Genomic DNA, 26,761 nt, shown 5'->3' on the forward strand with positions numbered 1-26,761 from the left:
ATTATCAGGTATTTGTAGAGCGCCAACAGATTCCGCAGCGCTGATATCTGATTATCTGATATTCCATCAGAAGAAGGCTGTTTTGCGGACTACATTTAATTTTTTGCCTAAAGTTGTTTCCTCACACAGTATTAGTAGGGAGATTGTTATTACTTCTTTGTGTCCAGATCCTAAGAATCCTTCTGAAAGATCATTTATATTTTTTGGATGATGTTAGAGCATTGAAATATTATGTTAATTCTACTAAGGATTTCAGACAGACTTCTGTTTGTTCCTTTTTCTGGCCCTAGGAAAGGTCAGAAGGCCTCTATTTCTTTAGCCTCTTTATTGAAACTTTTGATTCACAAGGCTTATTTGGAGGTGGGTCAGCCTCCACCACAGCGAATTATGGCTCATTCTACTAGGTCAGTTGCCGCCACTTGGGTTTTCAAGAATGAGGCTTCAGTTGATAACATTTGCAAGGTGGCCACTTGGTTTTCTTTGCACTCCTTTACTAAATTTTACCATTTTTATGTTTTTGCTTCCTCTGAAGCAGCCTTTAGTAGAAAGGTCCTTCAGGAAGTTGTCCAAGTTTATTGATTATGCCTGTTTTAGTTTATTATAAGAGCTTTTTGGTTTGTGTATTTAATTTCTCAGCGACAAAAGCTGTTTTTTCTTTTACAAAGATAAGACGAGTCCACGGATTTCATCCTTACCTGTGGGATATTAACCTCCTGCTAACAGGAAGTGGCAAAGAGCACTACAGCAGAGCTGTATATATAGCCCCTCCAATTTCCCTCCTACCCCAGTCATTCTCTTTGCCTGTGTTATACTAGGAAGACATGGTAAAGTGAGGTTTTAATTTTAGTTTCTTCAATCAAGAAGTTTTTTATTTTAAATGGTACCGGTGCGTACTATTTTCCTCAGGGGGATATGGAAGAAGATTTCTGCCCTGAGGTTTGATGATCTTAGCATTTGTAACTAAGATCCACGCTGCTTCCCACAAGACTTCTGAAGGTAACCATGAGACATCTTCAGTGTGGAGACCGGTTTCATGCTACAAGCAGCATTAAGGTATGTGCAGCCTTTTTTTCTGAGGAGACTTGGTATATCAAAACTGGCTGGCATTATTTTCCTGTATGGGAATGGGGTAAGCAGTAAAACCTATTTTAATAAGAGGGGTGTTACTGGAGTCCCTATTTTATATTTATCATTAGTTGATATTTGGGCATTATGTGACATGGGAGACAATATAAAAACAATGTTTTATATTTTTTATTTTTGGCACTTAAAACTTATTGGTTTTATGCTTGAGGGTTGTATTGTGTGTGTATTTTTACTTTAGTGCAAAACTGCATTTCCATGCAGTGTTGTTTGGGCCTACTCTGACTTTTGCCCTTAAGGGGCGGAGCCTATTTTGTTTGCCCTTAAGGGGCGGAGCCTATTTTGGTACACTTTCTTCAGACTTAGCAGCAGCAAACAGTAACTCGGTGGCTCCTGGACTGTGTAGCTGGTCTGAAGGGTTGGAAACTTGATTCGAAGTACCCAGGGGGCAGGTAGGCGCCACAGAGGTACAGAGTGTGTTTTTATCTATCTTTTGACTACATGTTGATATAAGTACTTCTAAAGCCGTATTTCTGCCCTTGCTTCTGGGTGCAGTAATTTTTGGATTAACCAACGATATTAAGCTAAATTTGGGAATAATTTAGCGTTTTTTGTGCATTTTGGAAAAATTGTTCACTTTTTCTTTTCTTAAAGGCACAGTACACGTTTTTTCTAATGTTTATTTTATGCTATAAATAAGTGTTTAAACTACTTTTGTGGTATTACTAGTCTGTTCAGCATGTCTGACATTGAGGTTTCTCATTGTTCTATGTGTTTAGAAGCTATTGTGCAACCCCCTCTAACATTGTGTAACTTTTGTACTGAGAGGGCTTTACAATGTAAAAAGAATATTTTAAATAAAGTAAGTGTGCCTAAGGATGAATCTCAGTCTGAAGAGAATCAGGATATGCCATACAATTCTCCCCAAGTGTCACAACCTTTTATGCCCACACAAGCGACGCCTAGTACTTCTAGTGCGTCTAATTCCTTTACTCTGCAGGAGATGGCTGCAGTTATGTCAACTACCCTTACAGAGGTATTGTCTAAATTACCAGTGTTGCAGGGTAAACGCAGTAGGTCAAGTATTAATGTAAATACTGAATCCTCTGATGCTTTATTAGCTATTTCCGATGTTCCCTCACAGTGCTCTGAGTTGGGGATTAGGGAATTACTGTCTGAGGGTGAAATTTCTGATTCAGGGAATGTTTTGCCTCAGACAGATTCGGATGCTATGTCATTTAAATTTAATCTTGAACACCTCTGCCTGTTGCTTAGGGAGGTTTTAGCGACTCTGGATGATTGTGATCCTATTGTGATTCCTCCAGAGAAATTGTGTAAAATAGATAAATATTTGGAAGTTCCTACTTACATTGATGTTTTTCCGGTTCCTAAGAGAATTTCGGAAATTATTAGTAAGGAATGGTATAGACCAGGTATACTGTTTTCTCCCTCTCCTAATTTTAAGAAAATGTTTCCTATATCAGATACCATTCGGGACTCATGGCAAACGGTCACTAAGGTAGAGGGAGCTATATCTTCCCTAGCTAAGCGTACTACTATACCCATTGAGGATAGTTGTGCTTTCAAGGACCCTATACATAAGATAGAGGGTCTACTAAAGAAATTATTTGTTAATCAGGGATTTGTTTCTCTTGTAAAGGTGTATCCAGTCCACGGGTTCATCCATTACTTGTGGGATATTCTCCTTCCCAACAGGAAGCTGCTATAGGACACCCACAGCAGAGCTGTCTATATAGCTCCTCCCCTAACTGCCACCAGTCATTCTCTTGCAGCTCTCGACAAGAAAGGAAGTATCAAGAGAGATGTGGTGACTTAGTGTAATTTTTACCTTCAATCAAAAGTTTGTTATTTTTAAACGGTACCGACGTTGTACTGTTTTTACTCTCAGGCAGAAATTGGAAGACTTCTGCCTGGAGGTTTGATGATCTTAGCGGTTTGTAACTAAGGTCCATTGCTGTTCTCATACATAACTGAAGAGTATGGAAAGAAAACTTCAGGTGGGGGGGACGGTCTGCAGATTGCCTGCTTTGAGGTATGTTCAGTATATTTATTTCTAGAGAGATGATAAGGTCTAGAAAATGCTGACAGTGCCTGGTATATTTAAGGTAAGCCTGATACAGTGATTTAACAACAACTGGGATCATGCTTGCAAAAAGGGATAATATTCATGTTAATACCTATATTACTTAGTGTAAAAACGTTTGCATGATTTATAAATAAAAACGTTTTTTCCCTGAGGGTGATAAATCTTTATTTGGGCCTAGTTTCCACATGGCTTGTTAGATTTCTCCTAGGAGTACTTTTTTAAGGCCCTCTGACTTTGAGTGCATGGTGGGAGGGGCCTATTTTCGTTTTCAGTCTGAGACATCCAGCTTCCCTGAAGGAGTCCTCTGGCTTATAGGACCTCTATAGAGGGTTTTGTTCCTGCAAAAATCGTATTTAAGGGCAGGTAGGAGCCACAGTAGAGCTGTGGCAGTGTGTTTGACGGTTTGTTAACAGGTTTAATGTTTTTCTAATTCGTTTTTGGGCCCGAGTGGTTAATCATCCATTTGCAAGTGGGTGCAATGCTGTTTTAGTCCCTTATACACACTGTAAAAATTTCGTAGAGTTTACTACTTTTTAACACTGTTTTGCAGTTTATGTGCTAGTTTATTTCTCTTAAAGGCACAGTACCGTTTTTATATTATTTCTTTTTTCACATTTATTAAAGTGTTTTCCAAGCTTGCTGGTCTCATTATTAGTCTGTTAAACATGTCTGACATAGAGGAATCTCCTTGTTCATTATGTTTAGAAGCCATTATGGAACCCCCTCTTAGAATGTGTACCAAATGCACTAACCTTTCTATAAGTTATAAAGACCATATTATGGCTTTTAAAGATATCACCTGAGGTTTCTGAGACTGACAAAAGGGAGGTTATGCCATCTAGCTCTCCCCATGTGTCAGAACCTATAACTCACACTCAAGGGACGCCAAGTACATCTAGCGCGTCCAATGCATTTACCTTACAAGACATGGCGGCAGTTATGAATCATACCCTCACAGAGGTATTGTCCAAACTGCCAGGGTTACAAGGAAAGCGAGACAGCTCTGGGGCTAGAACAAATACAGAGCTCTCTGACGCTTTAGTAACTATGTCTGATATACCCTCACAATGTGCAGAAGTTGAAGCAGGAGAGCTTCTATCTGTGGGTGACTTCTCTGATTCAGGGAAGGCGTTACTTCAGTCTGACTCTGAAATGACAGCATTTAAATTTAAGCTTGAACACCTCTGCGTGTTGCTCAGGGAGGTTTTAGCGACTCTGGATGACTGTGACACCATTGTAGTCCCAGAGAAATTGTGTAAAATGGACAAATACTTTGCAGTGCCTGTTTACACTGACGTTTTTCCAATCCCTAAGAGGTTTTCAGAAATTATTACTAAGGAATGGGATAGACCAGGTGTACCGTTCTCTCCCCCTCCTGCTTTTAAAAAGATGTTTCCTATAGATGCCGCTACACGGGACTTGTGGCAGACGGTCCCTAAGGTGGAGGGAGCAGTCTCTACCCTAGCTAAGCGTACAACTATTCCTGCCAAGGACAGTTGTGCTTTCCTAGATCCTATGGATAAAAAATTAGAGGGTTTCCTTAAGAAAATCTTTATACAACAAGGTTTTATTCTCCAGCCTCTTGCATGCATTGCCCCAGTCACTGCTGCAGCGGCTTTCTGGTTTGAGTCTCTGGAGGAGGCTCTACAGGTAGAGACCCCGTTGGATGATATCCTTGACAGGCTTAAAGCTCTTAAGTTAGCCAATTAATTTTTTTCTGACGTCGTTTTTCATTTAACCAAGCTAACGGCTAAAAATTCAGGTTTTGCCATTCAGGCGCGTAGGGCGCTATGGCTTAAATCCTGGTCAGCTGATATTACTGGAGGAAAAGGCCACGCCCTTCCCCAGGATAGGTCCAACAAGTTAAGGACCAAACAGACTAATTTTCATTCCTTTCGAAACTTCAAGAGTGGCGCAGCTTCATCTTCCTCTTCTACAAAACAAGAGGGAAATTTTGCCCAGTCCAAGCCAGTCTGGAGACCTAACCAGGCTTGGAACAAGGGGAAACGGGCCAAAAAGCCTGCTGCGGCCTCTAAGACAGCAGGAAGGAGTAGCCCCCGATCCGAGACCGGATCTAGTGGGGGCAGACTTTCTCTCTTCGCCCAGGCTTGGGCAAGAGACGTCCAGGATCCCTGGGCTCTGGAGATTGTTTCCCAGGGATATCGTCTGGATTTCAAAGCTTCATCTCCAAAGGGGAGATTTCATCTCTCACAATTATCTGCAAACCAGATAAAGAGAGAGGCATTCTTACATTGCGTTCAAGACTTACTAGTTATGGGAGTGATCCACCCAGTTCCAAAGGAGGAACAGGGGCAGGGCTTCTATTCAAATCTGTTTATAGTTCCCAAGAAAGAGGGAACTTTCATACCTATCTTGGATCAAGATCCTAAACAAATTTCTCAGGGTCCCATCCTTCAAGATGGAGACTATTCGAACCATCCTACCTATGATCCAGGAGGGTCAATATATGACTACCGTGGATTTAAAGGATGCTTATCTACATATTCCAATACACAGGGATCATCATCAGTTCCTCAGGTTCGCCTTCCTAGACAGGCATTACCAGTTTGTGGCTCTTCCCTTCGGGTTAGCCATGGCACCAATAATCTTTACGAAGGTTCTAGGGTCCCTTCTGGCGGTTCTAAGACCGCGGGGTATAGCAGTGGCCCCTTACCTAGACGACATCCTGATACAGGCGTCAACTTTTCAAATCGCCAGGTCCCATACGGACATTGTTCTGGCATTCCTGAGGTCTCACAGGTGGAAGGTGAACGAAGGAAACAGTTCGCTCTCCCCTCTCACAAGAGTTTCATTCCTCGGAACTCTGATAGATTCAGTAGAAATGAAGATTTATCTGACAGAGGTCAGGTTGTCAAAACTTCTAACTTCCTGCCGTGCTCTTAATTCCACTTCTCATCCGTCAGTGGCTCAGTGTATGGAGGTAATCGGATTAATGTTAGCGGCAATGGACATAGTTCCGTTTGCCCGCCTACATCTCAGACCACTGCAACTTTGCATGCTCAATCAGTGGAATGGGGATTACACAGATTTGTCCCCTCTACTAAATCTTGATCAAGAGACCAGGGATTCTCTTCTCTCGTGGCTATCTCGGGTCCATCTGTCCAAGGGAATGAGTTTCCGCAGGCCAGAATGGACTATAGTAATGACAGATGCCAGCCTTCTGGGCTGGGGTGCAGTCTGGAACTCCCTGAAGGCTCAGGGTTCGTGGACTCAGGAGGAGGCCCTCCTTCCGATAAACATTCTGGAACTAAGAGCTGCGGTCAGGTTCATCAGATTTCAGTCGGACAACATCACGACTGTAGCCTATATCAACCATCAGGGGGGAACAAGGAGCCCCCTGGCAATGTTGGAGATTTCAAAGATAATTCTATGAGCAGAGGTTCACTCTTGCCATCTCTCAGCTATCCATATCCCAGGAGTAGAGAACTGTGAGGCGGATTTTCTAAGTCGGCAGACTTTTCATCCGGGGGAGTGAGAGCTCCATCCGGAGGTATTTGCCCAGTTGATCCAACTATGGGACAAACCAGAACTGGATCTCATGGCGTCTCTTCAGTCCAGGGATCCCAAGGCAGCGCTGATAGATGCTCTAGCAACGCCCTGGTCCTTCAGCCTGGCTTATGTGTTTCCACCGTTTCCTCTGCTCCCTCGTCTGATTGCCAAGATCAAGCAGGAGAGAGCTTCAGTGATCTTGATAGCCCCTGCGTGGCCACGCAGGACTTGGTATGCAGATCTGGTGGACATGTCATCCTTTCCACCATGGACTCTGCCGCTAAGGCAGGACCTTCTACTTCAAGGTCCCTTCAAACATCCAAATCTAATTTCTCTACGTCTGACTGCTTGGAGATTGAACGCTTGATTCTATCAAAGCGTGGTTTTTCCGAATCGGTCATTGATACCTTAATTCAGGCTCGAAAGCATGTCACCAGGAAAATCTATCATAAGATATGGTGTAAATATCTTCATTGGTGTGAATCCAAGGGTTTCTCATGGAGTAAGGTCAGGATTCCTAGGATATTATCTTTTCTCCAAGAAGGATTGGAGAAGGGATTGTCAGCTAGTTCCTTAAAGGGACAGATTTCTGCTCTGTCTATTCTTTTGCACAAACGCCTGGCTGAGGTTCCAGACGTTCAAGCGTTTTGTCGGGCTTTAGTTAGAATCAAGCCTGTGTTTAAACCTGTTGCTCCGCCATGGAGTTTAAATTTAGTTCTTAAATTTCTTCAAGGGGTTCCGTTTGAACCTTTACATTCTATAGATATTAAGCTTTTATCTTGGAAAGTTCTGTTTTTAGTAGCTATCTCCTCGGCTCGAAGAGTTTCGGAGTTATCTGCTTTACAGTGTGATTCCCCTTATCTGATTTTCCATGCAGATAAGGTAGTGTTACGTACCAAACCTGGGTTTCTCCCTAAGGTGGTATCTAATAAGAATATCAATCAGGAGATTGTTGTTCCTTCACTATGTCCTAATCCTTCTTCAAAGAAGGGAACGTCTATTACACAATCTTGATGTGGTTTCATGCTTTAAAGTTTTATTTACAAGCTACGAAGGATTTTCGTCAAACATCTGCTTTGTTTGTTGTCTACTCTGGACAGAGGAGAGGCCAAAAGGTTTCGGCAACTTCTCTTTCTTTTTGGCTAGTATAATACGCTTAGCTTATGAGACTGCTGGCCAGCAGCCTCCTGAAAGAATTACAGCTCATTCTACTAGAGCAGTAGCTTCCACATGGGCTTTTAAACATGATGCCTCTGTTGAACAGATTTTTAAGGCGGCTACTTGGTCTTCGCTTCATACCTTTTCTAAATTCTATAAATTTGATACTTTTGCTTCTTCGGAGGCTATTTTTGGGAGAAAGTTCTTACAGGCAGTGGTGCCTTCTGTTTAAGTTTTCTGCCTTGTCCCTCCCTTCATCCGTGTCAATGGATGAACCCGTTGACTGGATACACCTTTACAAGAGAAAACTAAATTTATGCTTACCTGATAAATTTATTTCTATTGTGTTGTATCCAGTCCACGGCCCGCCCTGTCATTTTAAGGCAGGTGTTTTTTATTTTTAAACTACAGTCACCACTGCACCCTATAGTTTCTCCTTTTTTTCTTGCTTGTCTTCGGTCAAATGACTGGGGGTGGCAGTTAGGGGAGGAGCTATATAGACAGCTCTGCTGTGGGTGTCCTCTTGCAGCTTCCTGTTGGGAAGGAGAATATCACACAAGTAATGGATGAACCCGTGGACTGGATACACCACAAGAGAAATACATTTATCAGGTAAGCATAAATTTTGTTTTTACAACCTACGGCTTGCATTGTTCCAGTAACTACTGCAGCAGCTTTTTGGTTTGAGGCTCTAGAAGAGTCTCTTAAGGTTGAGACTCCATTAGATGACATTCTAGATAGAATTAAGGCTCTTAAGCTAGCCAATTGTTTTATTACTGATGCCGCTTTTCAAATTGCTAAATTAGCGGCAAAAAATGCAGGATTTGCTATTTTAGCACGTAGAGCATTGTGACCCAAATCTTGGTCTGCTGATGTGTCATCAAAACATAAGCTTTTAGCTATTCCCTTTAAAGGTAAGACCCTTTTTGGGCTAGAATTGAAGGAGATCATTTCTGATATTACAGTAGGTAAGGGCCATGCCCTACCTCAGGATAGGTCGATTAAAATGAGGGGTAAACAGAATAATTTTTGTTCCTTTTGGAACTTTAAAGGAGGACCCCCAGCTTCTTCTTCCACAAAGCAGGAAGGGATTTTTTCCCATTCTAACCCACTGCTGGTCCTAAGACAGCATGAAGGGGTGGCCCCTGATCCGGGACCGGATCTAGTAGGGGGCAGACTTTCTTTCTTTGCTCAGGCTTGGGCAAGAGATGTTCAGGATTCCTGGGCACTAGAAATAGTGACCCACGGTTATCAATTGGATTTCAAGGATTTTCTCGCAAGAGGGAGATTTCATCTTTCAAAATTATCTGCAAACCAGATAAAGAGAGAGGCGTTCTTACGCTGTATAAAAGACCTTTTTACTATGGGAGTAATCTGTCCTGTTCCAAAATTGGAACAGGGACAGGGGTTTTACTCAAACCTATTTGTGGTCCCCAAAAAAGAGGGAACGTTCAGACCCATTTTGGACCTCAAGTGTCTAAACAAATTTCTAAGAGTTCCATCATTCAAGATGGAGACAATTCGAACAATTTTGCCCATGATCCAGGAGGGTCAATATATGACTACCGTGGATTTGAAGGATGCTTACCTTCATATTCCAATCCACAAAGATCATCATCGGTTTCTAAGGTTTGCCTTCTTGGACAAACATTATCAGTTCGTGGCTCGTCCTTTCGGGTTGGCCACAGCACCCAGAATCTTCACAAAGGTTCTAGGGTTTCTTTTGGCGGTTCTCAGACCGCAAGGGATAGCGGTGGCGCCTTATCTGGACGTTTTTCTGATTCAGGCGTCAACATATCATCTGACAAAATCTCACACGGACACAGTGTTGTCTTTTCTGAGAACTCATGGCTGGAAGGTGAACATAGAGAAGAGTTCACTTGTTCCACAGACAAGGGTTCCTTTCTTGGGAACTCTGATAGACTCTGTAGCCATGAAAGTATTTCTGTCGGAGGTCAGAAAATAAAAGATTTTGAATACTTGCCGAGCACTTCTGTCCATTCCTCGGCCATCAGTGGCTCAGTGTATGAAGGTAATCGGATTAATGGTAGCAGCAATGGACAGCGTTCCGTTTGCTCGCTTTCATCTCAGGCCACTGCAACTGTGCATGCTCGGTCAGTGGAATGGGGATTATGCGGATTTATCTCCAAAGATAATTCTGGATCAAGAGACCAGAAACTCTCTTCTTTGGTGGTTGTCGCCGGATCATCTGTCCCAGGGGGACTTGTTTCCGCAGACCCTCGTGGGTGATAGTGACAACAGATGCCAGCCTTCTAGGCTGGGGTGCAGTTTGGAATTCCCTGAAGGCTCAGGGTGTTTGAGCTCAACTGGAGTCTACTTCCATTAAATATTTTGGAACTGAGGGCAATATTCAATGCGCTTCAGGCGTGGCCTCAGTTGGCTTCGGCTAAATTCATCAGATTCCAGTCGGACAACATAACGACTGTGGCATATGTCAATCATCAGGGGAGAACAAGGAGTTTTCTTAGCGATGATAGAAGTATCCAAGATAATCAGTTGGGCAGAGGCCCACTCTTGTTATATGTCAGTGATCTACATCCCAGGGGTAGAGAACTGGGAAGCAGATTTTCTAAGTCGACAGACTTTTCATCCGGGGTGTGGGAACTTCACCCGGAGGTATTTGCCTCAATGATTCTTGTTTCCGCCGTTTCCTCTCCTCCCACGCGTGATTGCTCGAATCAAAAAGGAGAGAGCTTCAGTGATCCTGATAGCGCGTGGCCACGCAGGACTTTGTATGCGGATCTAGTGGACATGTCCTCTCTGCCACAGTGGAAACTTCCCGTTGAGACAGGACCTTCTCATTCAAGGTCCTTTCCAACATCAAATCTAATTTCTCTGCAACTGACTGCGTGGAGATTGAACGCTTGATTTTATTGAAGCGAGGATTCTCTGATTCAGTTATTAATACTTTGATAAAGGCTAGAAAGCCTGTCACTAGAAAAATCTATCATAAGATATGGCGTAAATATCTTTATTGGTGTGAATCCAAGGGTTACTCATGGCCTAGGATTTTGTCTTTTCTCCAAGAAGGATTGGAGAAAGGGTTATCAGCAAATTCCTTAAAGGGACAAATTTCAGCTTGGTCAATTCTGTTTCACAAATGTTTGGCAAATGTATCAGATGTTCAGTCTTTTTGTCAGGCTCTATCTAGAATTAAGCCCGTATTTAGACCTATTACTCCTCTCTGGAGTTTGAATGTAGTTCTTCGAGTTCTGAAAGGGGTTCCGTTTGAACCTATGCATTCCATAGATATTAAACTATTATCATGGAAAGTTCTGTTTTAGGTTATTATTTCTTCTGCTCGAAGAGTTTCTGAGCTTTCAGCATTACAGGGTGATTCGCCTTATCTCATATTTCATTCTGATAAGGTGGTTTACGTACCAAACCTGGGTTCCTTCCTAAGGTTGTTTCGAATAAGAATATTAATCAGGAAATTGTTGTTCCTTCCTTGTGTCCTAATCCTTCTAAGAAGGAGCGTCTGTTACATAACTTGGACGTGGTCAGTGTATTAAAGTTTTACTTACAGGCAACTAAGGATTTCCGTCAATCATCTTCATTATTCATTGTTTAGTCTGGAAAGCATAGGGGTCAGAAAGCTACGGTTACCTCTTTCTTTTTGGCTGAGAAGTATCATCCGCCTGGCATATGAGACTGCTGGACAGCAGCCTCCTGATTGAATTACGGCTAATAGGGCTGTGGCTTCAACATGGGCTTTTAAAAACGAGGCATCTGTTGAACAGATTTGTAAGGCTGCGACTGGGACGTCCCTTCACACTTTTTCCAAATTTTCCAAATTTTATACTTTTGCTTCTTCTGAGGCTATCTTTGGGAGAAAGGTTCTTCAAGCAGTGGGGCCTTCCGTTTAAGTTCCTGTCTTGTCCCTCCCTTTCATCCGTGTCCTATTGCTTTGGTATTGGTTTCCCACAAGTAAGGATGAAATCTGTGGACTCGTCATATCTTTGTAAAAGAAAACTAAATTTATGCTTACCTGATAAATTACTTTCTTTTACGATATGACGAGTCCACGGCCCACCCTGTTCTTTTTAAGACAGTTTTTCTTTATATTTTTTGTAAACTTCAGTCACCTCTGCACCTTTTTAGCCTTTCCTTTTTCTCTTCCTATACCTTCGGCCGAATGACTGAGGGTGGAGGGGAAGGGGAGGGGCTATATATACAGCTCTGCTGTAGTGCTATTTGCCACTTCCTGTTAGCAGTAGGTTAATATCCCACAAGTAAGGATGAAATCCGTGGATTCGTCATATCGTAAAAGAAAGTAATTTATCAGGTAAGCATAAATTTAGTTTTTTAATCCCTCCCTTTATGGTTATTACTGGACTTCCACCGCTTAGGTATTATTTAAAATATGTAACGGACTCTCGTCACCTAGATGAAAGAAAACATAATTCATACTTGCCTGATAAATGTATTTATTTCATGGTGGCGAGGGTCTACAAGCTCCCACCCTTTTCTTTGATTTGTTTTAAGCACATCTTTTTTTACCTGCTCCTTTTTGGCTCTTATTCTTTTTGTAACCTCACTACTTGGCTATATACGTTAGACTAAGGATTGTGTGAGGGGTTTTATAGGGCTCTTATGGTTTGGGAAGATTTGCTTCCTCCTAGTGGTAGTAATGTAATTCACATATGTAACGGATCGTGGACTTTCACCACCATGAAAGAAATTAATTTATCAGGCAAGTATAAATGATGTTTTTATAACTCTCCCCAGAGAGACGGGTAATTCAATCATACTTATGGATGATGGTGAACTTTACCTGAGCTTGCAACATACTAGTGACTAAAAGCTCATTCACATCTATCCTTATTTGGTCACAAAATGTAAACTAGAAATGTGGAACTGCTTTTTAAGAGGGGTGTCCCTGAAATCATCACTTTTTTTTAAATCTTTTAGTTTGCAACAGCAAAGTGACAATGTTAAACAAACAATTTTAAGACACTTATGGGTTCCATTTATTAAAACATGGGCAGACAAGGTTCCCAACAAGGGAGTCTGTCCACCTGTGACAGAAGAAAGCAGGCAGCCAACACTGTGTATACCCACTGCCCTCTGTTCTTGCAGGGCCTTGTCTATCACCCTGAACAAATGAAAGTATAGTTTCCAAGAAAGTAGTTTAATACCCAACTTATGCATAGGCTCAAAAGGAGCCACCACCTCAGAATATAGTACTTTATTGCTGATTTGCTATGTGTCCCTGTCGGCTCAAGTTGTGCATGCATTCAATTCCTACTAGCTTCTGTATCGTTTTAAATAACTTTTAGCATCACCATATTTTAAATAAAATTTGAACATGTTACCCCGTTCCATGTTGTTGTGTTTTGTTTGTGTTTTTGCTTTAATATTATTGGCATCACTACTATAGAACAGTTATTTATTTAATATTAGATTTAAACTACATTTGTACAGTTTAGTGTTGGAATTATTTAGTTGCAATATATATATATTTTTTTTTTCTTGCCAGGCCTCTTTGCACCTCCATGTGCCTTCAGTGCAATCAGATGAGCTGCTCCACATTAAACACTCCCATCCACTGGATTCAAACCAGACTTCAGATGTTCTCAGGTAATACCTTCACATGTTTTTGTTGCCCTCCTTTTTTTTTTGTTCTCCTCCTTTTTTTTTTTTGTTCTCTTTTTAATCTCTTATTAAAAATTCCTGGAACATTAGTAAGCAGATCATATGGAATAGGAATATGGTTGCCACCTTTATTTTAGGCTAAACCAGAACACTCTTGCGAGTTGCCACCTTTTGCAAGCCATTTCCTGGACACTTTTTGAGGGGTGTGATTTAGGGGGTGTAGGTGTGGCCTTACATGAAATTTACACACATTTCAAACACGTGCTGCCCTGAAAAAAAAATTTTTAAAAATATGCAAGCCTGTATTACTGCGTAGTAATTAAAACTAAAATAAAAATAATTTTATGCATGCACAGAAGTGTATATGATTTTTTTTTCTTCTTTTCACAGTTTACTAACTCTGTTACATCAAAGTCATAGGGTATCATAAGCAATTTACATTCAGTCAGTGACTACCTAAACTGAGACCTAGGCAGCTGTAGGACAGGACATTGGATGCAGATCATCTTCTTATTATATGTATACAGTTTACTCTAGGCCCCCTAATTTGAAAAGATTGGGCATCCATGTTTTATTGACTTGCAGACTTCAAGTACGGGTATGTCTTGAAGTAAAATAATGATTGTGCCCCATGTACCATATTTACAGATGAATACAATATCAGTATGCTCAGAGGAATGCCTATCAGTATACCTGGCACGATAGGTACCTCGCACATTTAGCACTCCCATACCTGCAATGTAATTGGTCCATTTCTACAGCACTCCTTCTATAACTCGGGTCAATGTGGGTTCCTTTGTACATCCTCTCCACCAAGATCTCTCTGGCACTCACAGTTCCTTTGAAAGCAGAGAGCGGTGTTGGTGCTCAGTGGGCTAGTTGCCCCCCATGTTGTAAACCCAGACATTGGCATAAACTGATGGCGATGGCATTTAATTCACTTCTTGGGAAATGTAGATGACACAACAGGCTGTCAATTTACTAATGTAGTCCCTGATCCGGCTCACATAATTACTGTGGAATCAGGCTTATATGCAAGCCGCAGAAAGGAAGGTAGATTCTAGGCAGCCTCTCCTACAAGGAGGGAACTTCACTGTATCCTGGTAAATAGGGCTATGCACTGCAGAGAAATGTGTGGGAATTAGTGCGGGAAAGGTGAGAAAGTATTTTCTATTGCCTGCTCTAAAGGTGGACTCAGAAGTGTGGGGACTGGGGAAACCCGTACATTTGCAGGTCTCTCCAGAGATTTTGAATTGGGTTCAAGTCTGGGCTGTGGTTGGGCCACTCAAAGACATTCACAGTAATGTCCCTTAGCCACTATTGCATTGCATTGTCTTGGCTTTGTGCTTAGTCATTGTCCTTTTTGAAAGGTGAACCTTCGGCCCAATCTGAGGTCATGAGCACTCTGCACCAGATTTTTTTCATACAGGTGGTTAGAGTCCACGATCCCGTACTCATGGGAATTATTTCTCTAGGAGGAGGCAAAGTTTCCCAAACCCCAAGAGTTCTATATAAACCCTCACACTTACCTCAGTCTTTACATTACCTCCATTGGAGGTGGTTCAAAATTGAAGATGTTCAGCGTTCTTCGTAAAAATTGGTCTTTCTACTTTATAAGGCCCGGTTGCCCTCAGAGTACAGTGGTTGTCGGAGGGATGTTCCTGGAATATGGTCCTTTGATTTTACGTTTTCGCTTCATGGGAAATACTTCACAGGCCTCTCTGTTAATTCAGTTTCCGGAATTCATCTTCATCCTCCCTTTACAGATGGACGATATACTCTTATTTCCATTACCTCTGCTAAAATGCTTCAGTACTGGTTTGGCCATCCGCTAATGCTCTAGTGGTCGAGTGTCTTTGGGTAAGTACCATTTTTTTCTTAGACACTCATATGGCTTTGTGTGTACACTTTTAATTTTAAGTTGTGATTTATATATATATATATATATATATATATATATTCCACAAAACAAATGCATTCTCGGGTCTTTGGTTAAAGTATGTTAAGTACTTTAATGAAACTTTTTTTAGGGAAAACTTCCCCTTCATCAGCATAACAACATAGTGATAAACCCACACTTAAATAGAAAAGGTCGAACAAAACATGTAATTACAAACCTGTGTGAACACTCTAAAGCGCCAAATTACAGTGTTTGGAATGCAAGCCATGCGTTCCAGTTGCAATCTAAACCGGAAGTAGACATAGCATACGTCACTACCGGTGTGTACATATTCTAAATTATCAAAATCTGCATTTACCTGTATTTCTTCTACTATGAGAGTTCAACAATCAAACATAAGTTAAATGTGCAGATACAACCTGTAATAAACGTATTCTTATTTTGTTTATTAATAACTTGTGTGTGCTTCTACTCTAATATTCACATCCACCAAGGTGTGTGTTCAAAGTGGATCTAACAATATACAGTGCATCAAACATGCCTCACTGTTAACCTCGAGTTAATCCCTCTATGGAGTCTTACTGAAGCGCAAGTAGTGTGTTCCAGTGTGAGAGGAGACCAGAAGTAGTAACTTGTGTCCCACTTCCGGTCTACACGGGCATTGAAAATTAAAAATACTAAATTAAAAAATATTATTATTATTGGTATGACTCGTATGTCAGCACAGGAATCTCAATTCCTCACATAACTAAGAATTGTGCACTCCACCATATAAAATAAGTATTTACGAATTGTTACAGTCGTCATTGTGGACACTCCTTCATAAACCAGGCTCATTAATAGTCATCAGACCCAGTAAGAGAACAAATAAGCAGCAACTGGGATGTAGATAAAACGTAGCATTTATTTCAGCAACATAATAAAAAGTCCATGGAGGGACATAGGTGCAAAAAGAAATGACTCAGTATACGCGTTTCGGCTGTACGCCGTAATCACTACTGCTAAAGACAAGTTGGTTGCATACAAACTTAAAAAGGGTGTACTTGACCCTGATTGGTTAAGAACTCTAATAAAGAGACATCTTACATGACGTAACAATTGTACCTATTATCAACTAACTTATATATTATATGCACACAATATGTTATTTTTAAACATCAATACCATATACCATATGTGCTTAACATTCTTAGAGCCAAAAAATATATATAAAAAATATATACATATCTAGGTACGAACAAGACACAACCTTTTCGTAACATTTTTAAAGCGATAGTAGCGTGTATGTGATACACATTGAAATCCATCACAGGATCAGGTTAACTCATAAATTTCCATACATGACATATAAAGTATTTGAAAAACAATAGGAGTATATTTACAAGGAAACATGGGGTGAATGGGTGATAAATACGCTAAATGTTCAGATAAGCTAAATGAAGCACAGAGAATGTGTGAAAACTGAAAATTAAATAAAGTAAGAATGGTTTACAGGGAGTGCAGAATTATTAGGCAAGTTGTATTTTTGAGGATTAATTTTATTATTGAACAACAACCCATGTTCTCAATGAACCCAAAAAACTCATTAATATCAAAGCTGAATAGTTTTGGAAGTAGTTTTTAGTTTGTTTTTAGTTATAGCTATTTTAGGGGGATATCTGTGTGTGCAGGTGACTATTACTGTGCATAATTATTAGGCAACTTAACAAAAAACAAATATATACCCATTTCAATTATTTATTTTTACCAGTGAAACCAATATAACATCTCAACATTCACAAATATACATTTCTGACATTCAAAAACAAAACAAAACAAATCAGTGACCAATATAGCCACCTTTCTTTGCAAGGACACTCAAAAGCTTGCCATCCATGGATTCTGTCAGTGTTTTGATCTGTTCACCATCAACATTGCGTGCAGCAGCAACCACAGCCTCCCAGACACTGTTCAGAGAGGTGTACTGTTTTCCCTCCTTGTAAATCTCACATTTGATGATGGACCACAGGTTCTCAATGGGGTTCAGATCAGGTGAACAAGGAGGCCATGTCATTAGATTTTCTTCTTTTATACCCTTTCTTGCCAGCCACGCTGTGTAGTACTTGGACGCGTGTGATGGAGCATGGTCCTGCATGAAAATCATGTTTTCTCCTGTTAAGTGTGGTCAGTCCACGGGTCATCATTACTTCTGGGATATTATCTCCTCCCCTACAGGAAGTGCAAGAGGATTCACCCAGCAGAGCTGCTATATAGCTCCTCCCCTCTACGTCACCTCCAGTCATTCTCTTGCACCCAACGAATAGATAGGATGTGTGAGAGGACTGTGGTGATTTAATTAGTTTATTACCTTCAATCAAAAGTTTGTTATTTTATAATAGCACCGGAGTGTGTTATTCATTCTCTGGTAGAATTTGAAGAAGAATCTACCTGAGTTTTTTTCTATGATTTTAGCCGGAGTAGTTAAGATCATATTGCTGTTTCTCGGCCATCTGAGGAGAGGTAAACTTCAGATCAGGGGACAGCGGGCAGATTAATCTGCAAAGAGGTATGTAGCAGTTTGTTATTTTCTGACATGGAATTGATGAGAAAATCCTGCCATACCGTTATAATGTAAACTCAGCCTTAAATGCAGTAGATGTAGCTGGTATCAGGCTGTCATGTATGTATATTTTACACTTCAGTATTCTGGGGGATGGTACTTCACTGGATTATACTGTATGCATAGACTTAACCTAATTTGCAGGGACTTGCAATAGGTTTTAAATAACAATTAATTTATTGAGGTTAAACGTTTTTTTGCTGGCATGTAAAAACGTTTATTTCTCTGAGGTACTGGGTGAAAAAATGTTTTGGGCACTATTTTTTCCACTTGGCAATAGTTTTGTTTAATTTAAAGCAGTTCACTGATCTCTCTCACTGTTATGTGTGAGGGGGAGGGGCCATTTTTGGCGCTTTTACTACGCATCAAAAAACTCAGTCAGAGGTTCATTTTCTTCCTGCATGATCCGGTTCATCTCTACAGAACTCAGGGATCTCCAAAGCCTTATTTGAGGGAGGTAATCATCACAGCAGAGCTGTGAAGATTGTAGTTGACTGTGATAAAAAACGTTTATTTGTGTATTTTTTCTGCTGCCAGGGTTAGTTATCCTTGCTAATGGGAACAATCCTTTGCTAAAATTGTTTATTTCTTACAAAGATTTGATGCTATAACTTAATTATTTTCAACTGTCATAATTTTTTCTGTGCTTCTTATAAGCACAGTTCGTTTTCATATTATTGTAAATTACTTAAAAAGCATTTCCAAGTTGCTAGTTAATTGCTAGTGTGTTAAACATGTCTGATTCAGAGGAAGATACATGTGCTATATGTGCTAATGCCAAAGTGCAGCCCAATAGAAATTTATGTACTAACTGTATTGATGCTACTTTAAATAAGAGTCAATCTGTACAAATTGAACATATTTCACCAGACAACGAGGGGAGAGTTATGCCGACTAACTCGCCTCACGTGTCAGTACCTACATCTCCCGCTCGGGAGGTGCGTGATATTGTAGCGCCGAGTACATCTGGGCGGCCATTTCAAATCACATTACAGGATATGGCTACTGTTATGACTGAAGTTTTGGCTAAATTACCAGAACTTAGAGGCAAGCGTGATCACTCTGGGGTGAGAACAGAGTGCGCTGATAATATTAGGGCCATGTCAGACACTGCGTCACAGGCGGCAGAACATGAGGACGGAGAACTTCATTCTGTGGGTGACGGTTCTGATCCAAATAGATTGGATTCAGATATTTCAAACTTTAAATTTAAGCTGGAAAACCTCCGTGTATTACTAGGGGAGGTGTTAGCGGCTCTGAATGATTGTAACACAGTTGCAATACCAGAGAAAATGTGTAGGTTGGATAAATATTTTGCGGTACCGGCGAGTACTGATGTTTTTCCTATACCTAAGAGACTTACTGAAATTGTTACTAAGGAGTGGGATAGGCCCGGTGTACCGTTCTCACCCCCTCCGATATTTAGAAAAATGTTTCCAATAGACGCCACCACACGGGACTTATGGCAAACGGTCCCTAAGGTGGAGGGAGCAGTTTCTACTTTAGCTAAGCGTACCACTATCCCGGTGGAGGATAGCTGTGCCTTTTCAGATCCAATGGATAAAAAATTAGAGGGTTACCTTAAGAAAATGTTTGTTCAACAAGGTTTTATATTGCAACCTCTTGCATGTATTGCGCCTGTCACGGCTGCAGCAGCATTTTGGTTTGAGTCTCTGGAAGAGACACTTCAATCATCTACACTAGATGAGATTACAGACAAACTTAGAGCCCTTAAGTTAGCTAACTCATTTATTTCAGATGCCGTAGTACATTTAACTAAACTTACGGCTAAGAATTCCGGATTTGCCATTCAGGCACGCAGAGCACTGTGGCTAAAATCCTGGTCAGCTGATGTTACTTCCAAATCTAAATTGCTTAATATACCTTTCAAAGGGCAAACCTTGTTCGGGCCCGGGTTGAAGGAGATTATCGCTGACATTACAGGAGGTAAAGGCCATGCCCTGCCTCAGGACAAAGCCAAACCTAGGGCTAGACAGTCTAATTTTCGTTCCTTTCGTAATTTCAAAGCAGGAACAGCATCAACCTCCTCTGCACCAAAACAGGAAGGAGCTGTTGCTCGCTACAGACAAGGCTGGAAACCTAACCAGTCCTGGAACAAGGGCAAGCAGGCCAGGAAACCTGCTGCTGCCCCTAAGACAGCATGAATCGAGGGCCCCCGATCCGGGACCGGATCTAGTAGGGGGCAGACTTTCTCTCTTCGCCCAGGCTTGGGCAAGAGATGTTCAGGATCCCTGGGCGTTAGAGATCATATCTCAGGGATACCTTCTGGACTTCAAATCCTCTCCCCCAAGAGGGAGATTTCATCTGTCAAGGTTATCAACAAACCAAATAAAGAAAGCAGCGTTCCTACGCTGCGTACAAGATCTTTTATTAATGGGAGTGATCCATCCAGTTCCGCGGTCGGAACAAGGACAAGGGTTTTACTCAAATCTGTTTGTAGTTCCCAAAAAAGAGGGAACTTTCAGGCCAATCTTGGATTTAAAGATCCTAAACAAATTCCTAAGAGTTCCATCGTTCAAGATGGAAACGATTCGAACAATTCTGCCCATGATCCAAGAGGGTCAGTACATGACCACAGTGGATTTAAAGGATGCTTACCTTCACATACCGATTCACAGAGATCATTACCGGTATCTAAGGTTTGCCTTTCTAGACAGGCATTACCAGTTTGTAGCTCTTCCATTCGGACTGGCTACGGCTCCAAGAATCTTCACAAAGGTTCTGGGTTCTCTTCTGGCGGTACTAAGACCGCGAGGAATTTCGGTAGCTCCGTACCTAGACGACATTCTGATACAAGCTTCAAGCTTTCAAACTGCCAAGTCTCATACAGAGTTAGTACTGGCATTTCTAAGGTCGCATGGATGGAAGGTGAACGAAAAGAAGAGTTCTCTCTTTCCACTCACAAGAGTTCCCTTCTTGGGGACTCTGATAGATTCTGTAGAAATGAAGATTTACCTGACAGAAGACAGGTTAACAAAGCTTCAAAATGCATGCCGGGTCCTTCATTCCATTCAACACCCGTCAGTAGCTCAATGCATGGAGGTGATCGGCTTAATGGTAGCCGCAATGGACGTAGTACCTTTTGCACGCCTACATCTCAGACCGCTGCAATTGTGCATGCTAAGTCAGTGGAATGGGGATTACTCAGATTTGTCCCCCACTCTGAATCTGAATCAAGAGACCAGAAACTCTCTTCTATGGTGGCTTTATCGGCCACACCTATCCAGGGGGATGCCATTCAGCAGGCCAGACTGGTCAATTGTAACAACAGACGCCAGCCTACTAGGTTGGGGCGCTGTCTGGAATTCTCTGAAGGCTCAGGGACTATGGAATCAGGAGGAGAGTCTCCTTCCAATAAACATTCTGGAATTGAGAGTAGTTCTCAATGCCCTTCTGGCTTGGCCCCAGTTAACAACTCTGGGGTTCATCAGGTTTCATTCGGACAACATCACGACTGTAGCTTACATCAACCATCAGGGAGGGACAAGAAGCTCCCTAGCAATGATGGAAGTATCAAAGATAATTCGCTGGGCAGAGTCTCACTCTTGCCATCTGTCTGCAATCCACATCCCGGGAGTGGAGAACTGGGAGGCGGATTTCTTAAGTCGTCAGACTTTTCATCCGGGGGAGTGGGAACTTCATCCGGAGGTCTTTGCCCAGATACTTCGACGTTGGGGCAAACCAGAGATAGATCTCATGGCGTCTCGTCAGAACGCCAAGCTTCCTCGCTACGGGTCCAGATCCAGGGATCCGGGAGCGGTTCTGATAGATGCTTTGACAGCACCTTGGACCTTCGGGATGGCTTATGTGTTTCCACCCTTCCCGATGCTTCCTCGATTGATTGCCAGAATCAAGCAGGAGAGAGCATCAGTGATTCTAATAGCACCTGCATGGCCACGCAGGACTTGGTATGCAGATCTAGTGGACATGTCATCCTGTCCGCCTTGGTCTCTACCTCTGAAACAGGACCTTCTGATCCAGGGTCCATTCAAACATCAAAATCTAACTTCTCTGAAGCTGACTGCTTGGAAATTGAACGCTTGATTTTATCAAAACGTGGGTTTTCTGAGCCAGTTATTGATACCTTAATACAGGCTAGGAAGCCTGTTACCAGAAGGATTTACCATAAAATATGGCGTAAATACTTATATTGGTGCGAATCCAAGAGTTACTCATGGAGTAAGGTTAGGATTCCAAGGATATTGTCTTTTCTACAAGAAGGTTTAGAAAAGGGGTTATCCGCTAGTTCTTTAAAGGGACAGATTTCAGCTCTGTCCATTCTTTTGCACAAACGTCTGTCAGAAGTTCCGGACATTCAAGCTTTTTGTCAGGCTTTAGCTAGGATCAAGCCTGTGTTTAAAACTGTTGCTCCACCATGGAGTTTGAACTTAGTCCTTAATGTTTTACAGGGTGTTCCGTTTGAACCCCTTCATTCCATTGATATCAAGTTGTTATCTTGGAAAGTTCTGTTTTTAATGGCTATTTCCTCAGCTCGAAGAGTCTCTGAGTTATCTGCCTTACATTGTGATTCTCCTTATCTGATTTTTCATTCAGACAAGGTAGTTCTGCGTACTAAACCTGGGTTCCTACCTAAGGTGGTCACTAACAGGAATATCAATCAAGAGATTGTTGTTCCATCCTTGTGTCCTAATCCTTCCTCGAAGAAGGAACGTCTGCTACACAATCTAGATGTAGTCCGTGCCCTGAAATTTTATCTACAGGCAACTAAGGAGTTTCGGCAAACGTCTTCCCTGTTTGTCGTTTATTCTAGCCAGAGGAGAGGTCAAAAAGCTTCGGCTACCTCTCTCTCGTTTTGGCTTCGTAGCATAATACGATTAGCCTATGAGACTGCTGGACAGCAGCCTCCTGAAAGAATTACAGCTCATTCTACTAGAGCTGTGGCTTCCACTTGGGCCTTTAAGAATGAGGCTTCTGTTGAACAGATTTGCAAGGCTGCAACTTGGTCTTCTCTTCATACTTTTTCCAAATTTTACAAATTTGACACTTTTGCTTCTTCGGAGGCTGTTTTTGGGAGAAAGGTTCTTCAGGCAGTGGTTCCCTCCGTATAAAGAGCCTGCCTGTCCCTCCCGTCATCCGTGTACTTTTGCTTTGGTATTGGTATCCCAGAAGTAATGATGACCCGTGGACTGACCACACTTAACAGGAGAAAACAAAATTTATGCTTACCTGATAAATTCCTTTCTCCTGTAGTGTGGTCAGTCCACGGCCCGCCCTGTTTTTTATGGCAGGCTAAAGATTTTTTTGGATTATACTCCAGTCACCACTACACCCTTGGGCTTCTCCTTTCTCGTTAGTCCTTTGGTCGAATGACTGGAGGTGACGTAGAGGGGAGGAGCTATATAGCAGCTCTGCTGGGTGAATCCTCTTGCACTTCCTGTAGGGGAGGAGATAATATCCCAGAAGTAATGATGACCCGTGGACTGACCACACTACAGGAGAAAGGAATTTATCAGGTAAGCATAAATTTTGTTTTTCTTGAAGGATGCAGACTTCTTCCTGTACCACTGCTTGAAGAAGGTGTCTTCCAGAAACTGGCAGTAGGACTGGGAGTTGAGCTTGACTCCATCCTCAACCCGAAAAGGCCCCACAAGCTCATCTTTGATGATACCAGCCCAAACCAGTACTCCACCTCCACCTTGCTGGCGTCTGAGTCGGACTGGAGCTCTCTGCCCTTTACCAATCCAGCCACGGGCCCATCCATCTGGCCCATCAAGACTCACTCTCATTTCATCAGTCCATAAAACCTTAGAAAAATCAGTCTTGAGATATTTCTTGGCCCAGTCTTGACGTTTCAGCTTGTGTGTCTTGTTCAGTGGTGGTCGTCTTTCAGCCTTTCTTACCTTGGCCATGTCTCTGAGTATTGCACACCTTGTGCTTTTGGGCACTCCAGTGATGTTGCAGCTCTGAAATATGGCCAAACTGGTGGCAAGTGGCATCTTGGCAGCTGCACGCTTGACTTTTCTCAGTTCATGGGCAGTTATTTTGCGCCTTGGTTTTTCCACACACTTCTTGCGACCCTGTTGACTATTTTGAATGAAACGCTTGATTGTTCGATCATCACGCTTCAGAAGCTTTGCAATTTTAAGAGTGCTGCATCCCTCTGCAAGATATCTCACTATTTTTTACATTTCTGAGCCTGTCAAGTCCTTCTTTTGACCCATTTTGCCAAAGGAAAGGAAGTTGCCTAATAATTATGCACACCTGATATAGGGTGTTGATGTCATTAGACCACACCCCTTCTCATTACAGAGATGCACATCCCCTAATATGCTTAATTGGTAGTAGGCTTTCGAGCCTATACAGCTTGGAGTAAGACAACATGCATAAAGAGGATGATGTGGTCAAAATACTAATTTGCCTAATAATTCTGCACTCCCTGTATACAAAAATGGTTTTGTATAAACCATTCTTACTTTAATTTAATTTTCATTTTTCACACATTCTCTGTGCTTCATTTAGCTTATCTGAACATTTAGCGTATTTATCACCCATTCACCCCATGTTTCCTTGTAAATATACTCCTATTGTTTTTCAAATACTTTATATGTCATGTATGGAAATTTATGAGTTAACCTGATCCTGTGATGGATTTCAATGTGTATCACATACACGATACTATCGCTTTAATGTTACAAAAAGGTTGTCTTGTTCGTACCTAGATATGTATATATTTTTTATATATATTTTTTGTCTCTAAGAATGTTAAGCACATATGGTATTGATGTTTAAAAATAACATATTGTGTGCATATAATATATAACAGTAATTAACATTAACATAGTTAATTGATAATAGGTACAATTGTTACGTCATGTAAGGTGTTTCTTTATTAGAGTTCTTAACCAATCAGGGTCAAGTACACCCTTTTTAAGTTTGTATGCAACCAACTTGTCTTTAGCAGTAGTGATTACGGCGTACAGCCGAAACGTGTATACTGAGTCATTTCTTTTTGTACCTATGTCCCTCCATGGACTTTTTATTATGTTGCTGAAATAAATGCTACGTTTTATCTACATCCCGGTTGCTGCTTATTTGTTCTCTTATTGGGTTTGATGTCTTATGCCCTCATAAGCAGTAACGCTTCCCCAGTGGCAGCCGTGGAGTCGGCTTTGATGGGAGCCTCCAAGCACCAAGGACGATCCTAGTACCTGCATTGGCCCTGACTGACAAGCCTTGAGACGAGCCTCCTTTTCCCCAGCGTCCCATTGGTTCACAGAGTGCGAGTGGATACTTCTGGTTTCTGCGGCTTCAGCGTGGAGTGAAGCGAAGCGAACGGAGCAGCACAGCAGTGTGGCGGCTTTCCATCTGGACCACCTTTGACGAAGCCTGGTCTTCGTGTACCAACTAGAATATTGCCGGTCTCTGAGTTTTTCATATCTAAAGGAAATGGGACTGTAGCTACCAGGCTATTAGATTTAAGAATAATCTCTGAAACATATTAAGGGAAACTGTATCAAATGGTACAACAAAAGGGTTACAGAGTAGAAAACCAAAATGAAATGTATAAACAAAAAAATTTAAATAAAATGTACAGACAAGAAAAAAAAAAATAAGATTGCTAAAAACAAAAGTAATAGTGTTGCATTAGTCATAACAAATTATTTTCATCCCCTGGTATTAAGTATCAAATTTAAATTTATGCACATTTTTATATTCACTTTTCATAAGTGTGTCTATCAACATAACCACTTCTTAACACCCCAGCCATAACTATATGGGATTCTTATATATACTGGATACCTCTGGATATTCGTAAACATATGTCCCATATATACATCTGGGGTTGATACAACCTTTGCATCATCAGGCGGGTTATAGGATGTCCCTGCAATAGAATGTACATGGATATTGGAACATAAGCCTGTGTATAACCCAGACTATCTTAGTGGTTTTTGCACAAAAAAGAGTGACCTGTTACTGTGACCATATCACATAGACGGTTGTATATGGGAACCACACATGCCATTCCCCCAATGGACGGATATACGCATATACCAAGGCATATATAGCCTAAAAGACCCCTATCAACCGGGTGGAGGCCACAGTACCCGCACTCCTGGTATGTAGTGCATAGAATAATATACACTGATCCCATAATCCAGACAGTAGGGGGCATTACGAGGGAGATACACCACCTTGATTTAAGTACAAACTGTACTACTAGGTAAATGGAGTGTCTATTTGCTATGGTGACTACATTGGCCGCAAGTGTCCCTCCTGATATGTCCGGACCTATGAATAGTCCCGTGCATGTACAGGGTGAGGGTACTGTGTAGAATACACACCCCATCCAGGGGCAAACTGCCCACCTTCCCCATGTGAGGTTTACTCCGCCATTGTTTGCACCCCATCATCCGCACACAAACCGAACATATTCCATTGGACATTCACTTTCCTGCAATACCACGCATGTAGTATATTTGTTTTGTCCATGTTCCCAGTTTTACAAGGGGAAAACCATTGGGACGCTACGCAAAAGAATGGTGAATCACAGATGAGCCATACGTTTGGCATTGGAGAAAGGCGGATCAGAGCAACCTGTCGCACTACACTGTGCCCAGATGTCACACCAAGTATCATCTATCCGCTATATCTTGATTGACCACATACCCAGATTCGATAGAGGTGGTGATGGGAATAAAGCATTGCTCATCCGTGTTGCGGAATGGATGTATAGGCTGGGGACTGTACACCCAGGGGGTTTGAATTCACCACCTGATTTTAAATCACTTATCTAGGTTGGAGT

At 41.6% G+C, this 26,761-nt stretch overlaps 1 protein-coding gene across 1 annotated transcript in view; it reads left to right on the forward strand.

Moving 5' to 3' along the window:
• The window catches only part of MED13 (mediator complex subunit 13), a 1,182,528-nt gene that overhangs the window by 1,120,810 nt on the left and 34,957 nt on the right, over window positions 1-26,761 (forward strand). The window contains exon 29 of the mRNA XM_053707341.1: window positions 13,359-13,459. Within this exon, the coding sequence (XP_053563316.1) occupies window positions 13,359-13,459 (101 nt within the window). The remainder of the gene's footprint in view (window positions 1-13,358; window positions 13,460-26,761) is intronic.

This window comes from Bombina bombina, chromosome 3 (assembly GCF_027579735.1).
Source record: "Bombina bombina isolate aBomBom1 chromosome 3, aBomBom1.pri, whole genome shotgun sequence".
NCBI lineage: Eukaryota > Metazoa > Chordata > Amphibia > Anura > Bombinatoridae > Bombina > Bombina bombina.